At 42.3% G+C, this 22,319-nt stretch overlaps 1 protein-coding gene across 2 annotated transcripts in view; it reads right to left on the reverse strand.

The window, feature by feature from the left end:
• Nucleotides 1-22,319, reverse strand: part of rfx2 (regulatory factor X, 2 (influences HLA class II expression)) — a 220,443-nt gene that overhangs the window by 137,064 nt on the left and 61,060 nt on the right. Inside the window, exons 3-4 of one of the 2 annotated variants that reach the window (XM_063032557.1) lie at nt 2,099-2,173; nt 1,627-1,715 (exon numbers count right to left, since the gene is read on the reverse strand). In XM_063032557.1, the coding sequence (XP_062888627.1) occupies nt 1,627-1,715; nt 2,099-2,173 (164 nt within the window). Of the gene's footprint in view, nt 1-1,626; nt 1,716-2,098; nt 2,177-22,319 lie in introns of both variants that reach the window. The other variant, XM_063032556.1, reaches the window with a different exon arrangement.

Below are 22,319 nucleotides of genomic sequence, written 5' to 3' on the forward strand. Positions count from 1 at the left end.
AAGATTCTCATTGAAACCTACTGAAAAGCCTAGATAAAGAAGATGTGGAGAGGATGTTTCCTGTAATGGGGGAATCTGGGACCAGAGGGGACAGCCTCAAAATAGAGGGACGTCCATTTAAAACAGATAAGGAGGAATTTCTTTAGCCAGAGGGTTATGAATCTGCAGAATTCATTGCCACAGACAGCTGTGGAGGCCAAGTCAGTGGGTATATTTAGGTGGAGATTGATGGGCTCTTGATTAGCCAGGGCGTGGAAGGTAATGGGGAGAAGGTAGGAAAATGGGAGAATGGGGTTGAAAGGGATAATAAATCAGCCATGATGGAATGGTGGAGCAGACTCAATAGGCTGAATGACCCAATTCTGCTCCTATATCTTACGGTCTTTTCTTCCAGCACGACATTTAACATCTCCAATTTATTGTGGCCATTTAACCCATACACCCACACCTTGGTGAGGGAAAACTGGTGCTGTCTATATGGAGTTCCCACATTCACTCTTGGACAAAATAATGTAACTTGTATAACACAACCAAGAATGAAAGATGCAAATCTCACTCAGGCAAATGAGTGGATTATCCCAGTATTTACACCTCTAGGACACTACTGTGGATGAGAAGATGCACTTTATTTTTGTTAGAAAGTAACTGGTCCTTCTGGTTATTTTCACTCAGTAATTACAATTGAAAAAATGATCGAGAATCAAATAGCATTTTTTTTTTCAAAAGCTACCGTTGTGGACCATAGAATTTTCCCAATTACCTACTTGTACTCAATACATTTATAAAGTACCTTGTGATTTTCCTTCCTGCTTGCACTGGGTCCTCTTTGCCCTCCATATTTTTTTTAAATTAGCCCCTGCACTTTCTTTACCGCTCATCATCTTCCCCAGTCCTCAGTTTTACGTACCTGCCACATGCTTCCTTTTGTTTCTTCATCCATTTCTTGCTACTTCTTAAAATCTAGGTTTCCATGAATTTGCTACCCTTACCTTTCACCCTTGGTTCAGAACTCTCACTATTTGCATTTAAATGACTTCCACCTGTTGTTGTAGGTTTACATGTAAACACATGTCTGATTCTCTTTTATAACATTAAAATCAGCCTCATATAGATAGCCCTCTTTATATAACTAATTAAAAATTTTGCAGAATTATGATCATCATCTCCAAAATTCTCTCCCAATGACATTTCGAAGACTGGTATTAAGACCAGGGGTAATCATATCAACCTGTGATAAGCCCTCATTTGGAAACGAAGAAAAATATGAACTGACCTGTGATAACCTGGTTATGAATGAACTAGGTAAGCCAGTGCTCCATTCCTGGAAGTGAAAAGGCTAAGGAATAATTGGATGGAAACATTTAGGAAAGATAAATGGCAGGTAACAAATGTCCTGTATCAGAGAAGTATAGTACAAGTGGACAAAATGGTTATTATTTATCCTGCATTCGTTTTTAATGGCCATTTTATTGTCAAATTCTAAATTTAACAAGTGCTGTGAGCATTACCCCAGCTGCAAGATATTTTAAATAGAGCAGGCACAGGGAAGGAAATGAGATTTGAGATTTTAAGGATAGAACTGTCATGATGAGCAATGCAGGGTCAATCGTATTTTAAATCACTCACATGGTCCCATTTGCATAGACTGCATCCCCTCCTTCCACATATTGAACTTGTGATGGATAAACATGTTGAACAGACTGCACCTGCTGGACCTAAAAGCAAATAGAAAATATTAACTAAGCTTAGAATTGAGTTTTGCAGTCTTCTCAAGCTAAAGTAATTTTCAGGTCAAGCTGATTTTAGGCATCTTTTTCCCCCCACCCGATCCTTTTCATGCAATTCCCACAAGAGATCCAGATCACACCTGAAGAATAGAGTCAGAGGACATCTAGTAATCTCTTCCCATCAAAATTCATTTAGATTTAGATAACCAGAGAGTCATTATTAAACCAGTCAGACAAAACTTTATACCACTAAGCAACTTAAAATTGTATCTTATTTCTGCACTAAAGGTCCTGGAAAAGAACCACAAGTTAGTATGAAGACTAAGCTAATTAGATTTGGTCGTACCTGTAGGTTGATAGCCCTTTCTTACCTGCTGTAAGCTCTGAACCTGAAGCTGCTCTACCTGGCCTCCTTTCTGAGCAGAGCCTGTTGCCTGGACCACCATCTGCTGTGGGCAACAAAGATCAAAAGTAAGTTATAATCTTCTTAAAATTATTTGTAGATGATGCAAGTAAAACTTGTCATTTAGTTCCAAGATTAATGGGGATTTATTTTTTCTGTCTTTGGCAATGACTCGTCCCAATCAAACACTGGGATTCTGTGGTGTGACTGATTTGCATTACAATTGGTCCAGCACATCTGCTCTACTGAATTCACATGCAACACAGCTGAAGTGGATTTCCTGCTTCCTAAATAGAACTTAATCAACTTCCTACATCTCCATACTAACCGCACCTTTTTCAAGACAAAACACTGAACATTCCATGGAATATTCTATCAATTTTCATATCCAGCATTTTACAACTTCCTCTGGCTATACCTACTATTCCAAGGGTCCCCAACCTTTTTTGCACTGCAGATTGGCCAACCCGGGGGGAGTGGGGGAGGGGGGGTGGTCGTGTTGCCAACGGACAAGTGTAGCAGTCAAAAGTCAAATACGTTGTGTTTACCCTGAGAAAGGCTACAATGACCATGAAGCCTTGCGCGGGCACCAGTATGCATGCGTGTATGTGCCGTTTTTTTTCTACAAATCGTTTTTGGCGATTCTGTTCCGGGGGGGGGGGGATCACGACCGGAATATAGGTGATAAGTGGCTAATACACTCAATTTTATTTCTAAAAGGGTTTATCTAATGAATTTAATATTAAACACACAGCACATATTCTCCTCGCATGAATATAGTGATAAGTCAATTATCGGGGAGGACAGGGGAGTTTGAAGTAAGTGTTGAACGAACTTGCAGTAGAAGTGATAGAGGCAGGTTCAATATTATCATTTAAAGAAAAATTGGATAGGTATATGGACAGGAAAGGAATGGAAGGTAATGGGCTGAGTGCAGGTCGGTGGGACTAGGTGAGAGTAGAATTCGGCACGGACTAGAAGGTCAGAGATGGCCTGTTTCCATGCTGTAATTGTTATATGGTTATATAAGTCACTTATAAGTCAATTTCATCATAACATTTTAAGTAGTGTTTGGATATTAAACACACAGCACATATTTTCCCCGTATGAACATATAAAATCATTGCAACGAACCAATATTGCTGAATCAGTGGGAGCCCTGGGCTGAATATTTATTTTCCTGCAACAAGACAGTCCTATCGAGGGGTGATGGGAGACAGCGATACTCGAAGGGGGTTCCTTATGTCCAGTCTATTCCGCAATTTAGTTTTCATTGCATTCATTGCAGAGATATGCTGGAAATGGAAGCAACATTTTTAGTGCTTTCGAGGCTATCTCAAGATATTTAGCCTTGACTTTGATCCAGAATGCCGGCAGAGATGTCAAACATACTTTTCAGCCTGTCGTCACTTGCAAGCTCGAGGAGTTTATCTCCTTCCCACGCTGACATGGATGACGCGCAGGTAATGACCTCGCGTGCGTTCAAGCTCAACAATGGCCATGACAGGGAATGAGGAAAGGTGCAGCCGACTCCTATCGCCAAATCATATCGTTTCCTTGCGGCCCGGTAGCACATGCTTTACGGCCCAGTACTGGTCTGCGGCCCAGTGGTTGGGGACCACTGTACTATTCCACAAGAAACATTCAGAGTTCTAGCTTCAAATCAATACTTAGTAAAATTAAGTTCAGTTGCCTTAATGTATTGAGAGGATCAAGTTTAGACAAACGTCTTTTTTAAATCCACATTAAGGAGGTACTTTGGCTCTGCACTTGTTGTGAAGTCAGAAAGCCTCTTTGCATTTCTATTATACCAGCCTGTCAATAGTACAGATTCAAATCTGCTTTCTGCTATTTAGCAATTCTGGCTATATAACACAGAATCCCAAGACCATTCTTTACTGAATCAATTCACAAGTGAGAAAGTGCTCTGAAACTTTAAGTAACATTTCAAATCCAATTTAATGCGAGTTCTGCAAGGTTAGAATGTTAAACCACAAATACACTTCATCCAACTCAAGAGCTAAAAGTTTTGACTGGATGACTATGACCATTAGAAATGAAAATGCGCACATCCGTAATTGATTTCCAAATACAGAGGGAAAAATTATGTAAAAGCCCAATTCTCTAAAATGACTACATGTTCAAACCTACAAATCCTTATGCTTACAACACACATAAAAGTTGCTGGTGAACGCAGCAGGCCAGGCAGCACCTCTCGGAAGAGGTGCAGTCGACGTTTCAGGACGAAGGGTCTCGGCCTGAAACGTTGACTGCACCTCTTCCTAGAGATGCTGCCTGGCCTGCTGCGTTCACCAGCAACTTTTATGTGTGTTGCTTGAATTTCCAGCATCTGCAGAATTCCTGTTGTTTGAATCTTTATGCTTAGTTTGTGATATACAATAAAATTTTATTCCAAAAAAGGATTCATATTTTAAACTGTCACAAGTTGTTATTTATCTTGAATTAAAAAATATATGAAAGTGTGTACTGTACACAACCATAAGAACGTGGTAGTCAGCATCATATCAAGGGTTGCTTGGAACTTGCAAATCAAGAAATCTGGTTGTACATAACAAATAATAACACAGATGCCAAACAGCACAGGTTTCTAAAAGCCAAAAAAAACCGCACGTGCTTGGAAATCTGAGATAGCAACAAAATATACTGAAAATACTCAGCAGCAACTGCAGAAGAAAGTTAGTCATGTCAATAAGCTTCCATCAGAACTGAAAAAGTTAGAAATCAAATAAGTTTGACATTACAGAGAAGGGAAAAGGATGGAGAACACAAATGATCAATTGTAGAATTTCTCTTGATCTGCAATGGTGATATAGGTTCTAGATTTCAAGTACTTTTCAATCCCATTACCATTATGATGGACATCCTACAGCTTACTGGCCTAATAATGTCCAGCTTGAGTCTGTGGAAAAGGACCATTTCTTCAAGCAGGCTTCTTAGTCTTCAGGAATCAATTCTGAATTCAACAACTTCAGAGAAGTAACCTATTCATTTTATGTCAGAACTGACTATTCTGTAGCATTAATGCAGTTCTTCTCCCTCCACACATGCTGCCTGATCTGCTAGGCATTTCGGGAGTTCTCTATTATTTCCTATCTTAAGCAACCAATATTATTCTGTAAATGTTGGACATAGAAACATAGAAAACCTACAGTACAATACAGGCCCTTCAGTCCACAATACTGTACCAAACATGTACTTAGTTAGAAATTACCTAAGGTTACTCACAGCCCTCTATTTTTCTAAGCTCCTTGTACCCATCCAGGAGTCTCTTAAAAGACCCCAACCTCCACCACCGTCGCCAGCAACCCAATTTCATGCAATCACCAGTCTCTGCATAAAAAACTTACCCCTGACATCTCCTCTGTACCTACTTCCAAGCACCTTAAAACTGTGCCCTCTCGTGTTAGCCATTTCAGCCCTGGGAAAAAGCCTTTGGCTATCCACATGATCAATGCCTCTCATCATATTATACACCTCTATCAGGTCACCTCTCATCCTCCGCCACTCCAAAGAGAAAAGGCCAAGTTCACTCAACCTGTTCTCATAAGGCATGCTCCCCAATCCAGGCAAAATCCTTGTAAACCTCCTCTTCACCCTTTCTATAGTTTCCACATCCTTCCTGAAGTGAGGTGACCAGAACAGAGCACAGCACTCCAAGTGGGGTCTGACCAGGGTCCTATATAACTAACACAGAAACTTGAAATTGCTCACTCTCTCCTCTTCAGATCCCTCTATTGGTGTGTGTTTCCTCATCTTACCCTTTCTAAAGCCTACATTCAGTTTTTTGGTTTTACTGACAATGAGTGCAAGGTCATTGCTATGACACCACTCCATCTTGCTCTTGTACGCCCTCTTGTCACCATCTAAGATTCTGCCTACAATGGTGCTATCATCAGCATGGATGGCATTTGAGCTCTGTCTAGCTGCACGTTCATGGGTGTAGAGAAAGTAGAGCAGTGGGCAAAGCACACAACTCTGATCCCAGGGGAAAAGACAAGGTGAAATCTAAGCAGTTCAGAATGGTTCCCTATCCAAAAGCGAAGGGACCCTGAGCATGACACACATTTTCTGGCTCAAATGGTCTACCCTCAGGAGTGGTGGCTGGCAAAGACTGATCTAACTTAGAGACTGGGACTTCCCTCTGTCAGGCTACACCCAGATCTGAAAAATTACCCATTTTTTTTAATACCCTAAAAGCCAATTCCTTGTCACCCCCGGCCAATAAAGAGAGCAAATGTACCCCAGAGGTCATAGGACTAGGAGGTAACTTCGTAACTCTCTCACCAGAGGTCATACTATTTCTCCACTCCACACTCATCTCCTATTAACATCTCCTCTAGACGACGGAAAGGTAATTAGCAAGCTTTCTCCACCATTTCATAACAGAAACTGTCACCTTTCGTGTCATTTAGTCTCCCTTGGAATTGATCCCATTAACAGACATTCACTATGCTCTCTTCACCTCTCTTCCTGTGCAGAAACTTAAAGCAAGATTGACTTCTAACTTCCCTAGTTCTGGTAAACAGTCATCAACCTGAAACTTCAGTGTTGCTTCTTTCCTCCAAATATGCTGACTGACCATCTGAGCATTCGCCCTGTTTTAATGTAGTAAACAAAACTGTATGCAATTGTACGCACACCTCAAGGGCTGCAGCAGTTCAAGGCAGCCACTCAGCATCACCTTCTCAAAGGCCATTAGAAACTGGCAATTAAATGCTGACTCGGTTGTGAAGCCCACATTTCATAAAACATAGAACACTAAAGCAGAGTACAAGCCCTTCAGCTCACGTGTACTGACCTTTTCACCCTTCTAACCCTTCCTTCCTACATTTTTCTATCCTCCATGTGCCTATCCAAGAGTTTATTAAATGTCCCTAATGCATCTACTTCGACCACCACCCCTAACAGGGCGTTCCATGCACTGTATAAAGAACTTGCATCTGACAACCCCCACCCCCCCAACTTTCCTACAATCACCTCAAAATGATGGCCCCTGGCATTAGCCATTTCAGTCCTGGATAAAGTCTCCGGCTATCTGCTCAATCGATGCATATTGTCATTTTGTGCACCTCTATCAAATCACCTCTCATCTTCTTTCACTCTAAAGAAAAATGCCCCAGCTCACTCAACCTATCCTCAAGACATGTTCTCTAATCCAAGCAGCATACTGGTAAATCTTCTCTGCATCTTTTCTAAAGTTTTCTACATCATTTCTATTATGAGGGGACTAGAATTGAGCATAATATTCCACCAAATGTGGTGTAATCAGGGTTTTATAGAGCTGCAACATTACCTCATGGCTCTTGAACTCAATCCCCTGACTAACACTCCTTCATATATCATACCCCATCTTAACCATCCTATCAATTTGATGCAGCAACTCTGAGGAATTTAACACCTTGGATAAATGTTTTTTTAAATAAAAATGATTTTTTAAAAATATTTATCCTTGGATAATTTTTTTAAACAAATCAATCCGTTTCAACTACAGCTGTATACATTTCTAAGACAACTTAAGTTTTATATTTCCCCCTCAGCTAAAAGAAAGCACTTCACATACCACTGTAAACAACCTTACCTTCATTCATTCAAGGGGTAACTTTGAAGGTATGAGACGTGAATTTGCTAAGATAGACTGGCAAATGACACTTAAAGGATTGACGATGGATATGCAATGGCAAGCATTTAAAGATCGCATGGATGAACTACAACAATTGTTCATCCCAGTTTGGCAAAAGAATAAATCAAGGAAGGTAGTGCACCCGTGGCTGACAAGAGAAATTAGGGATAGTATCAATTCCAAAGAAGAAGCATACAAATTAGCCAGAAAAAGTGGCTCACCTGAGGACTGGGAGAAATTCAGAGTCCAGCAGAGGAGGACAAAGGGCTTAATTAGGAAAGGGAAAAAAGATTATGAGAGAAAACTGGCAGGGAACATAAAAACTGACTGTAAAAGCTTTTATAGATATGTAAAAAGGAAAAGACTGGTAAAGACAAATGTAGGTCCCCTACAGACAGAAACAGGTGAATTGATTATGGGGAGCAAGGACATGGCAGACCAATTGAATAATTACTTTGGTTCTGTCTTCACTAAGGAGGACATAAATAATCTTCCAGAAATAGTAGGGGACAGAGGGTCCAGTGAGATGGAGGAACTGAGCGAAATATATGTTAGTAGAGAAGTGGTGTTAGGTAAATTGAAGGGATTGAAGGCAGATAAATCCCCAGGGCCAGATAGTCTGCATCCTAGAGTGCTTAAGGAAGTAGCCCAAGAAATAGTGGATGCATTAGTGATAATTTTTCAAAACTCGTTAGATTCTGGACTAGTTCCTGAGGATTGGAGGGTGGCTAATGTAACCCCACTTTTTAAAAAAGGAGGGAGAGAGAAACCGGGGAATTATAGACCGGTTAGCCTAACGTTGGTGGTGGGGAAACTGCTGGAGTCAGTTATCGAAGATGTGATAACAGCACATTTGGAAAGTGGTGAAATGATCGGACAAAGTCAGCATGGATTTGTGAAAGGAAAATCATGTCTGACGAATCTCATAGAATTTTTTGAGGATGTAACTAGTAGAGTGGATAGGGGAGAACCAGTGGATGTGGTATATTTGGATTTTCAAAAGGCTTTTGACAAGGTCCCACACAGGAGATTAGTGTGCAAACTTAAAGCACACGGTATTGGGGGTAAGGTATTGATGTGGATAGAGAATTGGTTGGCAGACAGGAAGCAAAGAGTGGGAATAAACGGGACCTTTTCAGAATGGCAGGCAGTGACTAGTGGGGTACCACAAGGCTCAGTGCTGGGACCCCAGTTGTTTACAATATATATTAATGACTTGGATGAGGGAATTAAATGCAGCATCTCCAAGTTTGCGGATGACACGAAGCTGCGTGGCAGTGTTAGCTGTGAGGAGGATGCTAAGAGGATGCAGGGTGACTTGGATAGGTTGGGTGAGTGGGCAAATTCATGGCAGATGCAATTTAATGTGGATAAATGTGAAGTTATCCACTTTGGTGGCAAAAATAGGAAAACAGATTATTATCTGCATGGTGGCCGATTAGGAAAAGGGGAGGTGCAACAAGACCTGGGTGTCATTATACACCAGTCATTGAAAGTAGGCATGCAGGTACAGCAGGCAGTGAAAAAGGCGAATGGTATGCTGGCATTTATAGCGAGAGGATTCAAGTACAGGAGCAGGGAGGTACTACTGCAGTTGTACAAGGCCTTGGTGAGACCACACCTGGAGTATTGTGTGCAGTTTTGGTCCCCTAATCTGAGGAAAGACATCCTTGCCATAGAGGGAGTACAAAGAAGGTTCACCAGATTGATTCCTGGGATGGCAGGACTTTCATATGAAGAAAGACTGGATGAACTAGGCTTGTACTCGTTGGAATTTAGAAGATTTTGAGGGGGGATCTGATTGAAACGTATAAAATCCTAAAGGGATTGGACAGGCTAGATGCAGGAAGATTGTTCCCGATGTTGGGGAAGTCCAGAACGAGGGGTCACAGTTTGAGGATAAGGCCTTTTAGGACTGAGATTAGGAAAAACTTCTTCACACAGAGAGTGGTGAATCTGTGGAATTCTCTGCCACAGGAAACAGTTGAGGCCAGTTCATTGGCTATATTTAAGAGGGAGTTAGATATGGCCCTTGTGGCTACGGGGATCAGCGGGTATGGAGGGAAGGCTGGTGCAGGGTTCTGAGTTGGATGATCAGCCATGATCATACTGAATGGCAGTGCAGGCTCGAAGGGCCAAATGGCCTACTCCTGCACCTATTTTCTATGTTTCTAACATACGAAGAGAGTGAGGTGACCAAGTTCTGAACTCTGCAAAACACATTGTTCAATGCTTTCTGCTGACAAAAACAGCAGCCCTTAGCCAGTTATGGATCAAATTGTCTTTCAAATAGCATTAATGCAGATGGACAAAACAGTCCACACAGATGTAGTCTGAAGACTCACAAAGCATCAACAGGCTCTATGATTCTTCACTCCCACCTCTTGCACTTAAATGTAACAACCTCTGCTGCCAGTCCTCAATTAAATTGTACCCATTTAAATAAACATTTATCTTGTCCACTAAAATTGATCCAATGTTATACACTACAGAAATTAACTGAACAGGCCTAAGATTTGTCAGTTTCCCTTCTAGCTCTAGCAGCTGTAGTATATTGTTAGTGATCCTCTGGCACTAATCCTAGACCCAGAGAGGATTGAAAATTGATGGTCCGAATTCTGGAACACCCTCTCTGCTTCCTTCCTGGGTTAAATATAATTCAAGCTTGGTGATTTATCTACTTTCAAAGATTGCAAATGACTTAACACTACTTCTACCATGTTTAACCCATCCAATATTTGGCTCATGTCCTCCTGAAATTCAATGTAGACATCACCACCACAATTTGTGAAGAACACCAAAAAGAATATCTATATATTCAGATTTCACATATTGGCTATATTTTTGGTCTTTACATATGCCCTTGCTCATAAATCAGAACTATCCTTGGATAATTTTCATCGCAGTTTCTAAATTGCCAGCACTTTTTTTTTAAAGCATGCTCGTTCTCTCCTAAACTTCCTATTCTTCCCTTTTGATTTCACCCTTCTCTCTCTCTCTCTCTCTCTCAGCATGCTGTTGTTTAGATTGCTATCACAACTGACACCATACATCTTCTTGAAGCATCTCAACTCCTGGTAACAGTTTACAGACTGCTTTTGCTCAGTCCCTGTCTACAAAGACTGACCTTTCTTCAATTTAAAGAAAACCTTTCCTCCTTATTTATTCAAAGCCATTACAAACTATGAAAAGGCTAACTGAAATATGATCACCAACACTGAAATGCTCTTGCACTGATACTCTTACCATTGCCCAGTTTCATTTCTCAACACCAAATCCAGAATTGAACCTTCCTTGCAGTAATAAAACCCCTCCACACCAACTAAAATCTTCCTCAGCCTCCTGAAAGTGTAGTCATAGAACACCAGAGCACAGAACTAGGCCCTTTGGCCCATCTAGTCCATGCCAAACCTTCAATCAGCCTAATCCCATCAACCTGCTCCCAGTCCATAGCCCTACTATCTACATACCTATCCAAGTTTCTATTATGATTTGAAATCAAACCCACATCCACCACTGATTCATTCCACACTCTCACCACCCGCTGACAAAGATCACCCTCAATCCCCTTAAGCAGTTTACTTTTCACCCTCAACCCATGACTCTAGTTCTGGTCTCACCCAACCCTAGTGGAAAAAACCTGCTTGCATTTATTCTATCTATACCCTGCAATCTTCTATACCTCTATCAAATCTCCTCTCCATTCCTCTACACATCAGGGAATAAAGTCCTAACCAATTCAACTTTTCCCTATAACTGAGGCTCTCAAGTCCTAGAAATATCCTTATAAGTGATCAGGAAATCCATGGTAAACAAACCCACAAATTTTGGAAATCTGATTACAGAAAATTATGGAAACAGTCTGCAGATCAGTCCTAAACTGAAAAAAGGTCTCAGCAGGTCAGGGAGCATCTATGCAAATGAACAAACAGTTGACATTTTGGGTTGAGTTCCTCCAGCATTTTGTGTGTGTTACTCTGGAAAGTAATGCTAATATTCTGGAGAACACCTATATCAGAAAAGTGTTAGAAATATCCACACATAATTGGATGCCAAGGAAAGCATCACTGCCCTCTGGTCCTCCTCACCTTTCCCTTTCTTCCTTGGCCTTCTGTGCTCTCCTATCAGATTCCCCCTTCTCAGCCCTTTATCTCTTTCACCAATTGACTTTCCATCTCTTTACTTCACTCCTCCCCCCTCCTGGTTTCACCCATCACCTACCATCTTTTATTTCTTCCTCCCCTTCCCCTACCTTCTTACTCTGACTTATTTTCCAGTCCTGATGAAGGGTCTCAGCCCAAAATGTCCACTGTTTAATTTTCCATAGATGCTGCCTGGCCTGCTGAGTTCTTCCAGCATTTTCTGTATGTTATGCCTTACAAATTCACTGAGTTTTTGTTTTTAAGTCACTTTTTATTGTCATTTTGACCATAACTGCTGGTACAGTACACAGTAAAAATGAGACGTTTTTCAGGACCATGGTCCTACATGAAACACTACAAAAACTACACTAGACTACAGACCTACCCAGGACTGCATAAAGTGCACAAAACAGTGCAGGCATTACAATAAATAATAAACAAGACAATAGGCACAGTAGAGGGCAGTAGGTTGGTGTCAGTCCAGGCTCTGGGTATTGAGGAGTCTGATGACTTGGGGGAAGAAACTGTTACATAGTCTGGTCGTGAGAGCCCGAAAGCTTCAGTGCCTTTTGCCAGATGGCAGGAGGGAGAAGAGTTTGTATGAGGGGTGTGTGGGGTCCTTCATAATGCTGTTAGCTTTGTGGATGCAGCGTCATGGTCATACTTTATTGATCCCGGGGGAAATTGGTTTTCGTTACAGTTGCACCATAAATAATAAATAGTAATAGTAATATTACTATTAGTAAATAGTAAATAGTAATAGTCATAGAAATAATAAATAGTAATAGAAAATAGTAATAAATAGTTAAATAGTACAATGTAAATTATGCCAGTAAATTATGAAATAAGTCCAGGACCAGCCTATCGGCTCAGGGTGTCTGACCCTCCAAGGGAGGAGTTGTAAAGTTTGATGGCCACAGGCAGGAATGACTTCCTATGATGCTCTGTGTTGCATCTCGGAGGAATGAGTCTCTGGCTGAATGTACTCCTGTGCCCAACCAGTACATTATGTAGTGGATGGGAGATATTGTCCAACACGGCATGCAACTTAGACAGCATCCTCTTTTCAGACACCACCGTCAAAGAGTCCAGTTCCATCCCCACAACATCACTGGCCTTACGAATGAGTTTGCTGATTCTGTTGGTGTCTGCTACCCTCAGCCTGCTGCCCCAGCACACAACAGCAAACATGATAGCACTGGCCACCACAGACTCGTAGAACATCCTCAGCATCATCCGGCAGATGTTAAAGGACCTCAGTCTCCTCAGGAAATAGAGACGGCTCTGACTCTTCTTGTAGACAGCCTCAGTGTTCTTTGACACTGTGGTGTAAATGGCTGTAATGGCGGGAAGAGAGACTCCGATGATCTTCTCAGCTGACCTCACTATCCACTGCAGGGTCTTGCGATCTGAGATGGTGTAATTTCCGAACCAGGCAGTGATGCAGCTGCTCAGGATGCTCTCAATACATCCTCTGTAGAATATGGTGAGGATGGGGAGTGGGAAAGGGACTTTTCTCAGCCTTTGCAGAAAGTAGAGACGCTGCTGGACTTTCTTTGCTATGGAGCTGGTGTTGAGGGACCAGGTGAGATTCTCCACCTGGTGAACACCAAGAAATTTGGTGCTCTTAATGATCTCTACAGAGGAGTTGATGTTCAGCGGAGAGTGGTTGTTCCGTGTCCTCCTGAAGTCAACAACCATCTCTTTTGTTCACATTCAGAGACAGGTTGTTGGCTCTGCACCAGTCCGTTAGCCGCTGCACCTCCTCTCTGTATGCTGACTCTTGTTCTTGTTGATGAGACCCACCACAGTTGTGTCATCAGTGAACTTGATGATGTGGTTTGAGCTGTGTGTTGCAGCACAGTCGTGGGTCAGCAGAGTGAACAGCAGTGGACTGAGCACACAGCCCTGGGGGCCCCCGTGCTCAGTGTGATGGTGTTGAAGATGCTGCTTCCAATCCGGACTGACTGAGGTCTCCCAGTCAGGAAGTCTAGGATCCAGTTGCAGAGGGAGGTGTTCAGGCCCAGTAGGCTCAGCTTTCCAATCAGCTTCTGAGGAATGATTGTGTTGAATGCTGAACTGAAGTCTATGAACAGCATTCGAACGTACGTGACAAAGGTGATGTACGTCACCTTGGGGGTGCAAGTTTGGAGGTGAAAAAGATGCTTGGGGTGGGTCAGGCAACGCATGCTTCCTATATTGGATTTAATAAGTTCCCTTATGGCCGGTTGATTCAGAAGATAAAGACAGTTTGCACAATACACACAAAATGCTGGAGGAACTCAGCAGGCCAAGCAGTATCTATGGAAAAAAAAAGTACAGTCGACGTTTTGGGCCGAGACCCTTCGACAGGGCTGAGAACATAATTGAGAACACGAGTTGTAGATTCCTTGAAAGTCAGTCTGCAGATTGTGGAATCAGCTCAGGGTTATGGTGAGTGAAGTTATCCACCCAGTGTAGCCCATGGTTGTCGGATGATAACTGCTCCTAAACCTGGTGATGTGCGACCTGAGGCTTCTGTACCTCCTGCCAGATGGTAGTAGCAAAAAGAGAACATCGCCTGGATGGTGGGAGTCCTCGATGATGGATGTTGTTTTTTTTAAAATATAGATAGCCGTGCTACACAGTCCTGCCGAAGGGTATCGACCTGAAATGTCGACTGTACTCTTTTCCATAGATGCTGTCTGGCCTGCTGAGCTCCCCCAAGTACTGTGTATGTTGCTTGGGTTTCCAGCATCCGCAGGTTTTCTCTTGTTTGTGTTTAAAGACAGTTTGCTATAGAGTTTGAACTGCAAGTTTGGATTCACAATTCATTTGCCTACAGAATATAGAGTAGAAGACAGTGGTGTTCCATGAGGACCTCTGTTGTTTGCAGTACATACAAATGAAAATGTCGAAAAGGTGGATTGGCAAGTTTACGGATGAATCCAAGATTGATGTAGTTGTGGACAGCATAATGGACTGTGAAAACAGCAGGATATAGATCAGCTGCAGATACGGGCAGACACGAGTTTAATCCGGGCAAGGGTGAGGTGTTGCACTTTGGGAGGTTAAATGAAAGGAGAAAGCATAATGTTAAAAATAGGCCTTTTAATAACACTCAAGTAAAGAGAGATCTTGGGGGTTCAAGTTCTTAGATCGATCGAAGTGTTACACAAGTGGATAAGGTAGCAAAGAAGCCATATGGCTTGCCTGTCTTCATTTACAGGGACTGTTGAGTATAAGAATAGGAAAGGCAAGCTGCAGGTACATAGAACCTTAGTCAGACCACACTTGGAGAACTGCATGAATTTCTGGTCATTTGGAGACTATGGTGCAGAAGAGGTTCTCCCTGGATCACAAGAAAAGGTTGGGCAAACTTGTGAGGTTCTCCCTGGACTGAGAGAAGACCTGGTAGATTTCTAAAATTATGAGAGGCACAGATACGGTAAACAGTCATAATAGTTTCCCCAAGGATAGAATGTCAAACTCTAGAAGACATGCTTTTAAGGTTGGGGCGGGGAGGAGTTTAAGGGCAATGGGAAAGGTAGGTACCCAGAATGGATTACCAGAGGGAGTTGTGGAAGTGAATACTTCAGTGGAGTTTAAGAGGCTTTTAGTTACTGATGCATTTATGAAGGGAATGATAGAATATGGAGGATATACATGGAGACGACATTTAGTATAAATTAACATCAATAGACACATCATGGGCTGAATGGCCTATCCAGTACTGTTCTATGTTGTATTTTGTGCAATCTGAAAGTTCTAAGAAAATTTATTATCAAAGTACATATATGTCACCAAGCACAACGCTGAGGTTAGTTTTCTTGTGGGCAGACTCAGTAAATCCAAGAACAATAATAGAATCAATGTGACTACACTCAACAGGGTGGGCAAACATTGGTATGTGCAAAAGACAAGCAAATACAAAAGAAATGATGAATAAATAAGCAATTAATATCAAGAACATGAAATGAAGAGTCCTTGAATCTGAGTCCACAGGTTATGGGAACAGTTCTGTGATGGGATAAGTGAAGTCACATGAGATATCACCACTCGTTCAAGGATGACAAATCTGATTAAATAATTTGAGCAAGGTTACTAAGAAAATTGACAAATGCAGCCTGGTAAATGTGGTTTATATGGACTTTAGTAAGGCTTTTGACAAACTCTACTGTTCCAGTAAAGTTAAGGCACATAGGATGTGTTAGCAAACTGAATCCAAACCTGGCTTAGTGATAGGAGACAGGAGGTTATGGTGGATGGTGTTTTCCTGACTGAAAGTGGAGAGGTACGAGTAGGTGACCTGTTTAGTCAGTTTGCAGAGGATACAAAAAATTGGCAGAGTCGTAGATAGTGAAGTTTCTTCTTTAAGGATACAGTGGAAAGGTTAACATGGATCACTGGAAAGTTGGGTTGATCTGTGGCATATGAAATTTAATCCAAATATGTGAGGTAATGCACTTCGGAAAGTCAAATTCTGGTAGGGCATCCAGTAGATGGCAGAAACCATTGGAGATTTGATGTACAGAGGGACTACAGGGTGCAATGCCATAGCTTACTTGAATTGTTGACTCAGGTGGATAGTGTACTGAAGGCTGCATTTTGTATGCCCACCTTCATTGGTTGAGGCAGGGAAGTCCAAGACCTAGAGCATAGGTTTATGATAAGAGAAGAGAAATTTAGAGGAGATCTGAGAAGCAAGCTTTCAGAAGAGGTAATGAGAATTTAAAGGACAGAGAAATTTAAAAAATGAAAAATTAGAACAAATCTGCTGTACTTAATACTGTACAACATAGCTAAGCTGAAGTTACTAAGCCATGTGAAATATTGCTCAGTAACTTTAGTTTTTATTGAAACATTGCTTAAAGATCAAGGTGGTTATCTTAACAGTCCTGGATACGGGGTTTACAGACAAGGTAGAGAGATGGGAACCAGAGTAACAAGTCAGAGGATGAAGCAGGTGATGCAAAATATAGACAGAAGTGAGGAAGGATAAGCAGTGGAAATGGCATAATTACAGTCAGTTGGACGGGTTGAATGAAATATATCTATTTTAATGTGAGAAGCATCAGGAACAAGGGCAATGAACTTACAGCATGGGTCAGTACATGGAACTACACTACAACATTGCTGCCATTATAGAGACTGGCTGTCATAAGACCAGGAATGGCTGCTGGTGTTCCAGGGTTTAGATGTTTCAAAAGGGACAGGGAGGGAGATAAAAGAGTTGGGGAGCAGCACTGCTAATCAGCGATAGTAACACAACTGCAGAAAGGGAGGACAGCATGAAGGGATCAGCTACTGATTCAGTGTGGGTGTAAATTAGAAACAGGAAGGATGCAAACACTATTAGAGTATTGTTTGCCCACATCCCCAATAACAAAGGCATAGATTCCTCAAAGTTGATAGGGTGGTTAAGGTAGCATATAGTGTGTTGACCCTCATTAGTTGTGGGATTGAGTTCAATCCCATTACTGTGTGCTCATGTTGCAACTCTAAAAAATTGTTGTTAGACCACACTTGGAGTATCGTGTTCAATTCTGGTCATTGCATTATAGAAAGAGTGTGGAAGCTTTAGAGAGGTCACAAAGAGATTTACCAGGACGCTGCCTGGATTAGGGAGCATGTCCTGTCAGGATAGGCTGAGCGAGCTAGGGCTTTTCTCTCTGGAGAGAAGGATGAGAGGCGACTTGATCAATCTGTACAAAAAGAGGCATGGATAGAATAGAAACATAGAAAATAGGTGCAGGAGTAGGCCATTCAGCCCTTCGAGCCTGCACTGCCATTCAGTATGATCATGGCTGATCATCCAACTCAGAACCCTGCACCAGCCATCCCTCCATACCCCCTGATCCCTTTAGCCACAAGGGCCATATCTAACTCATATCTAATAGACAGCCAGAGACCTTTACCCAGGTTGGAAATGGTTTAAAATTACGGGGCATAATTTTAAAGTGTTTGGAGGAAAGGATAGCAAGCATGTCAGAGGTTTTTTTTTAAAGAAAACTATGCACAGAACAGTAGGTACATGGATTTTATTGCCGGGGTAAAGGTAGATATAGAGGTAGATATGTTAGAGACATACTAGTGTCTTAGATAGGCACATAGATGATAGGCAATGGAGGGCTATGTGGGATGGAAGAGTTATATTGATCTTAGATTAGGTTAAAGGGTCAACGTCCTATACTGTTTGTTCTACGTTCCATTCTATGTTCCATTGTATGTTCTAAGATTACAGGGGATGAAGATGGAAGCATTTTCAATGCTGAAAATGGAAACAGGTATAATACAGATGAATGGAGTTAATGCAGACAGTCAACACTGGCCACATGGATGAGGTGGGCTGAAACAGGCAGCACCATAAGACCATAAGATATAGAAGCAGAATTTGGCCATTTGGCCCATTGAGTCTGCTCTGCCATTTTATCATGGCTGATCCATTCTTCCCCTCAACCCCAATCACCTTCCTTCCCACATCCCCCCCCCACATTCCTTCATGGCCTGACCAATCAAGAATCTGTCAACCTCTGCCTTAAACATACATAATGACGGCCTCCATAGCGGCTTGTGGCAAACATTCACCACTCTCTGGCTAGAGAAATTCCTCCTCCTCTCCGTTCTAAAAGCACGTCCCTCGTTCTGAGGCTGTTGACCTCTGGTCTCAGACACTCCTATCATAGGAATCATCCTCTCCACATCCACTATCAAGGCCTTTCACCATTCGATAGGTTTCAATGATGTCACCTCTCATTCTTCAGAATTCCAGTGAATACAGGTCCAGACCCATCAAATGCTCTTCATATGACAAGTCATTCAATCCTGGAATCATTTCCGTGAACCTCTTTTACACCCTCTCCAGTTTCAGCACATCCTTTCTAAGATAAGGGGCCCCAAACCTGCAATATTCCAAGTGAGGCCTCACCAGTGTTTTCTAAAGTTTCAACATTACATACTTGCTTTTATATTCTAGAACTCTTGAAATTAATGCTAACATTGAATTTGCCTTCCTCACCACAGACTCAGTCTGCAAATTAACCGATAGGGAATTCTGCACAAGGACTCCCAAACAAGCACGATTCCATTCTTTCTCTAATTACAAAGTTGTAGCTTACACAGAGTGTATCGTAGATTAAAAGAGGAATCCTGATCAGTTTGGGAAGTGGACTGAAAAGAAGTAAGTGGATTTCAGTGCAGATAAATGTGGGATGATGCATTTTGGAAAGTCAAAGCAACGTAGCTCTTGCACTATGACTGGTAGGCACTGGGGATGATAATGGAACAGAGGGATTAGGACTACAAGGGCATCTTCATTGAAAGCAGTGCCACCAGTAGACAAGGTTGGTAAAAGTGTTTAGTGTGCTGGTCTTCATCACACAGCACACCGAGAAAAGGAGCTGGGATATTATGACTCAGTTATACAAGGTGAGAGGGAAAAGATTTAAAAGGGACCCAAGGAGCAACTTTTTCTACACTCTGGATGGCGAGTATGTGGAATAACTGCAGGTACAATAGTATTGTTTAAGAAGCACTTGAATAGGGATGTAAATGTTAAGGGCCTGGAGATAAATAGGCTAAACACAGGATATCTGGACTAGATAATGATAATGTAGTTGGTATGGACTCCTTGGGCCGAATGACCTGTATCCATGCTGTACTGATCTACGACTCTAAAAGTTCAAAATACATTTACTACATACAACCTTGAGATTTGTCTCCTTACAGGCAGCCACAAAACAAAAACACAATAGAACCATTAAAAGAAAGACCAAACACCCAATGTGCAGAAATAGAAAAACTGATCATGCAAACAATAGAAGTGAATAACATCCAGAACTGAAGTTCACAAAAGTAAGTTCACGGCCACAAAGTCAATCACAGATGGTCCAGGAGCCCATTAGTTGCACGCCACAGCTTCAGTTCAGCATGGAGCAGTGAGCTGAACAACGGTCCATCCCTTCCCTCTGGCCCCGATACCCAGACCTTTTCATTCTGGCCCAGCACCTAAATTGGCCAAACCTCAAGTCATTCCTTGCACTCAGATCACAACACTGCTGCTTCGATATGCTCTCAGGCCTGGGCTACACTGCCTCAAAAAGAAGCATCAAGCTGGAACAGACACAAAAAGGTGGATGACAAAGTTGCTGGTGAACGCAGCAGGCCAGGCAGCATCTCTAGGAAGAGGTAAAGTCGACATGAAATGTTGACCTGGTCCTGACGAAGGGTCTCGGCCTGAAACATCGACTGTACCTCTTCCTAGAGATGCTGCCTGGCCTGCTGCGTTCACCAGCAACTTTGATGTGTGTTGCTTGAATTTCCAGCATCTGCAGAATTCCAGCAACACACATCAAAGTTGCTGGTGAACGCAGCAGGCCAGGCAGCATCTCTAGGAAGAGGTGCAGTCGACGTTTCAGGCCGAGACCCTTCGTCAGGACTAACTGAAGGAAGAGTTAGTAAGGGATTTGAAAGTTGGAGGGGGAGGGGGAGATCCAAAATGATAGGAGAAGACAGGAGGGGGAGGGATGGAGCCAAGAGCTGGACAGGTGATTGGCAAAGGGGATATGAGAGGATCATGGGACAGGAGGTCTGGCGAGAAAGACAAGGGGGGGGGACCCAGAGGATGGGCAAGGGGTATAGTCAGAGGGACAGAGGGAGAAAAAGGAGAGAGAGAAAAAGAATGTGTGTATATAAATAAATAACAGATGGGGTACGAGGGGGAGGTGCGGCATTAGCGGAAGTTAGAGAAGTCAATGTTCCTCCCCCTCCCACTTTCAAATCTCTTCCTTCAGTTAGCCCTGACGAAGGGTCTCGGCCTGAAACGTCAACTGTACCTCTTCCTAGAGATGCTGCCTGGCCTGCTGTGTTCACCAGCAACTTCGATGTGTGTTGCTTGAATTTCCAGCATCTGCAGAATTCCTGTTGTTTGTTTGTTGTTTGGATGACAAAGTTGTTGATTAGGAGAGGGTGCTGATGTATGATAGCTGATCAGTCTACCAAAGAACCAAAACACTCCTCCCAAGTGATACAGCCATTCACTTGCCCTCTCTGCAATGTAGGGCATCAAACCTGGTGCTTACAAGGCAGTCTCCTGTACACTAAAGACACTAAAAACAGAGGATGGCCACTGTGCAAAACACCTCCATTCAGTCCACAAGAATTCTCCAACCTAGTTACTCTGTTTCTCTAGCCTCTGGCTTCGGCACTGTTCCACTGAAGCCAACAGAACCTCCAGACATTCTTCAGCCCTCAGGACTCAACATTAATTAAATCATTTCAAATAACTGGTCTTTCCACTGTGTCAGAACTAGCTGGATATGGGGACTGATAGATCCCACAGCATTTGCATGGGGTGGGATGCAAGCTTGTAATTTTTAAGCCAGTTACTTTTCACAATTGGGAAATCATTGAACAGGAGCACAATCTTTTTGCTCCACAGATTCTTGCTGGATTTTAACCAGCAACCTTCTTTATTTTAGACTTATGTGGTTCTGCTCTGGGAAGATTTCCCTTTTCCATTCTCTGCCCTCCTAAACACTGGCACGAGTCAGATTAGTTGTCTTCACTATCCCCTCCTAGTTGACACCAATCTGTCACTTAACTTCCTGAAGTCTGTCCTTCCCATTTCACTGAGTTGAAACATGCATTAAGAAATGATAAAAATGTTTTTCCAGAATATCACGAAAACACATGACAAACCGACTTAAAAACTAACAAGAACCACATAATTATAACATATGGTTACAACAGTGCAAAGCAATACCGTAATTTGATAAGAACAGACCATGGCACAGTAAAAGTCTCAGAGTCTCTTGAAAGTCCCATCATCTCACACAGACGGTAAACCTCCAGCGCCGCCAACTTGCCGATGCAGCATCCCGGAAGATTCCGACCACAGTCCGACTCAGAGTCCATCCGAAAAACTCCGAGCCTTCGACCACCCATTCAACACCGAGCACCATCTCTGCCGAGCGTTTTGACCCTGGCCCTGACAACAGGCAATACACAAAGCCAAGGATTTGGGGCTTTCATCTCCGGACACTCTCGATCGCACAGTAGCAACGGCAGTGAAGCAGGCATTTCAGAAGTTTCTCCAGATGTTCCTCTGCGCTTCACGGCTGTCCCCATCAAATCCGGATTGTGCATGGCAACCCTAGCTACACATTATCTTATATATATCTAGTCGTCCACAGAAAAGTGAATCTCAGGGTTGTATATGGTGACATATAGGTACTTTGATAATAAATTTACTTTGAACTGTATTCCCAATTATGTGGCTGTCTTTTGTACTTCAACCTGCATCTGATGTTAATTCTTACACATCCCTCCTCACAGCTGAGAGTGATCCTTTAATCAATGCCAATTTTTACCCAAAAACTGTTACCTGGATTATTAGAGGTGCTTTGTTAAATCATGTTTCAACAGGT

Source organism: Mobula hypostoma, chromosome 24, assembly GCF_963921235.1.
Source record: "Mobula hypostoma chromosome 24, sMobHyp1.1, whole genome shotgun sequence".
NCBI classification, from domain to species: Eukaryota; Metazoa; Chordata; class Chondrichthyes; order Myliobatiformes; family Myliobatidae; genus Mobula; species Mobula hypostoma.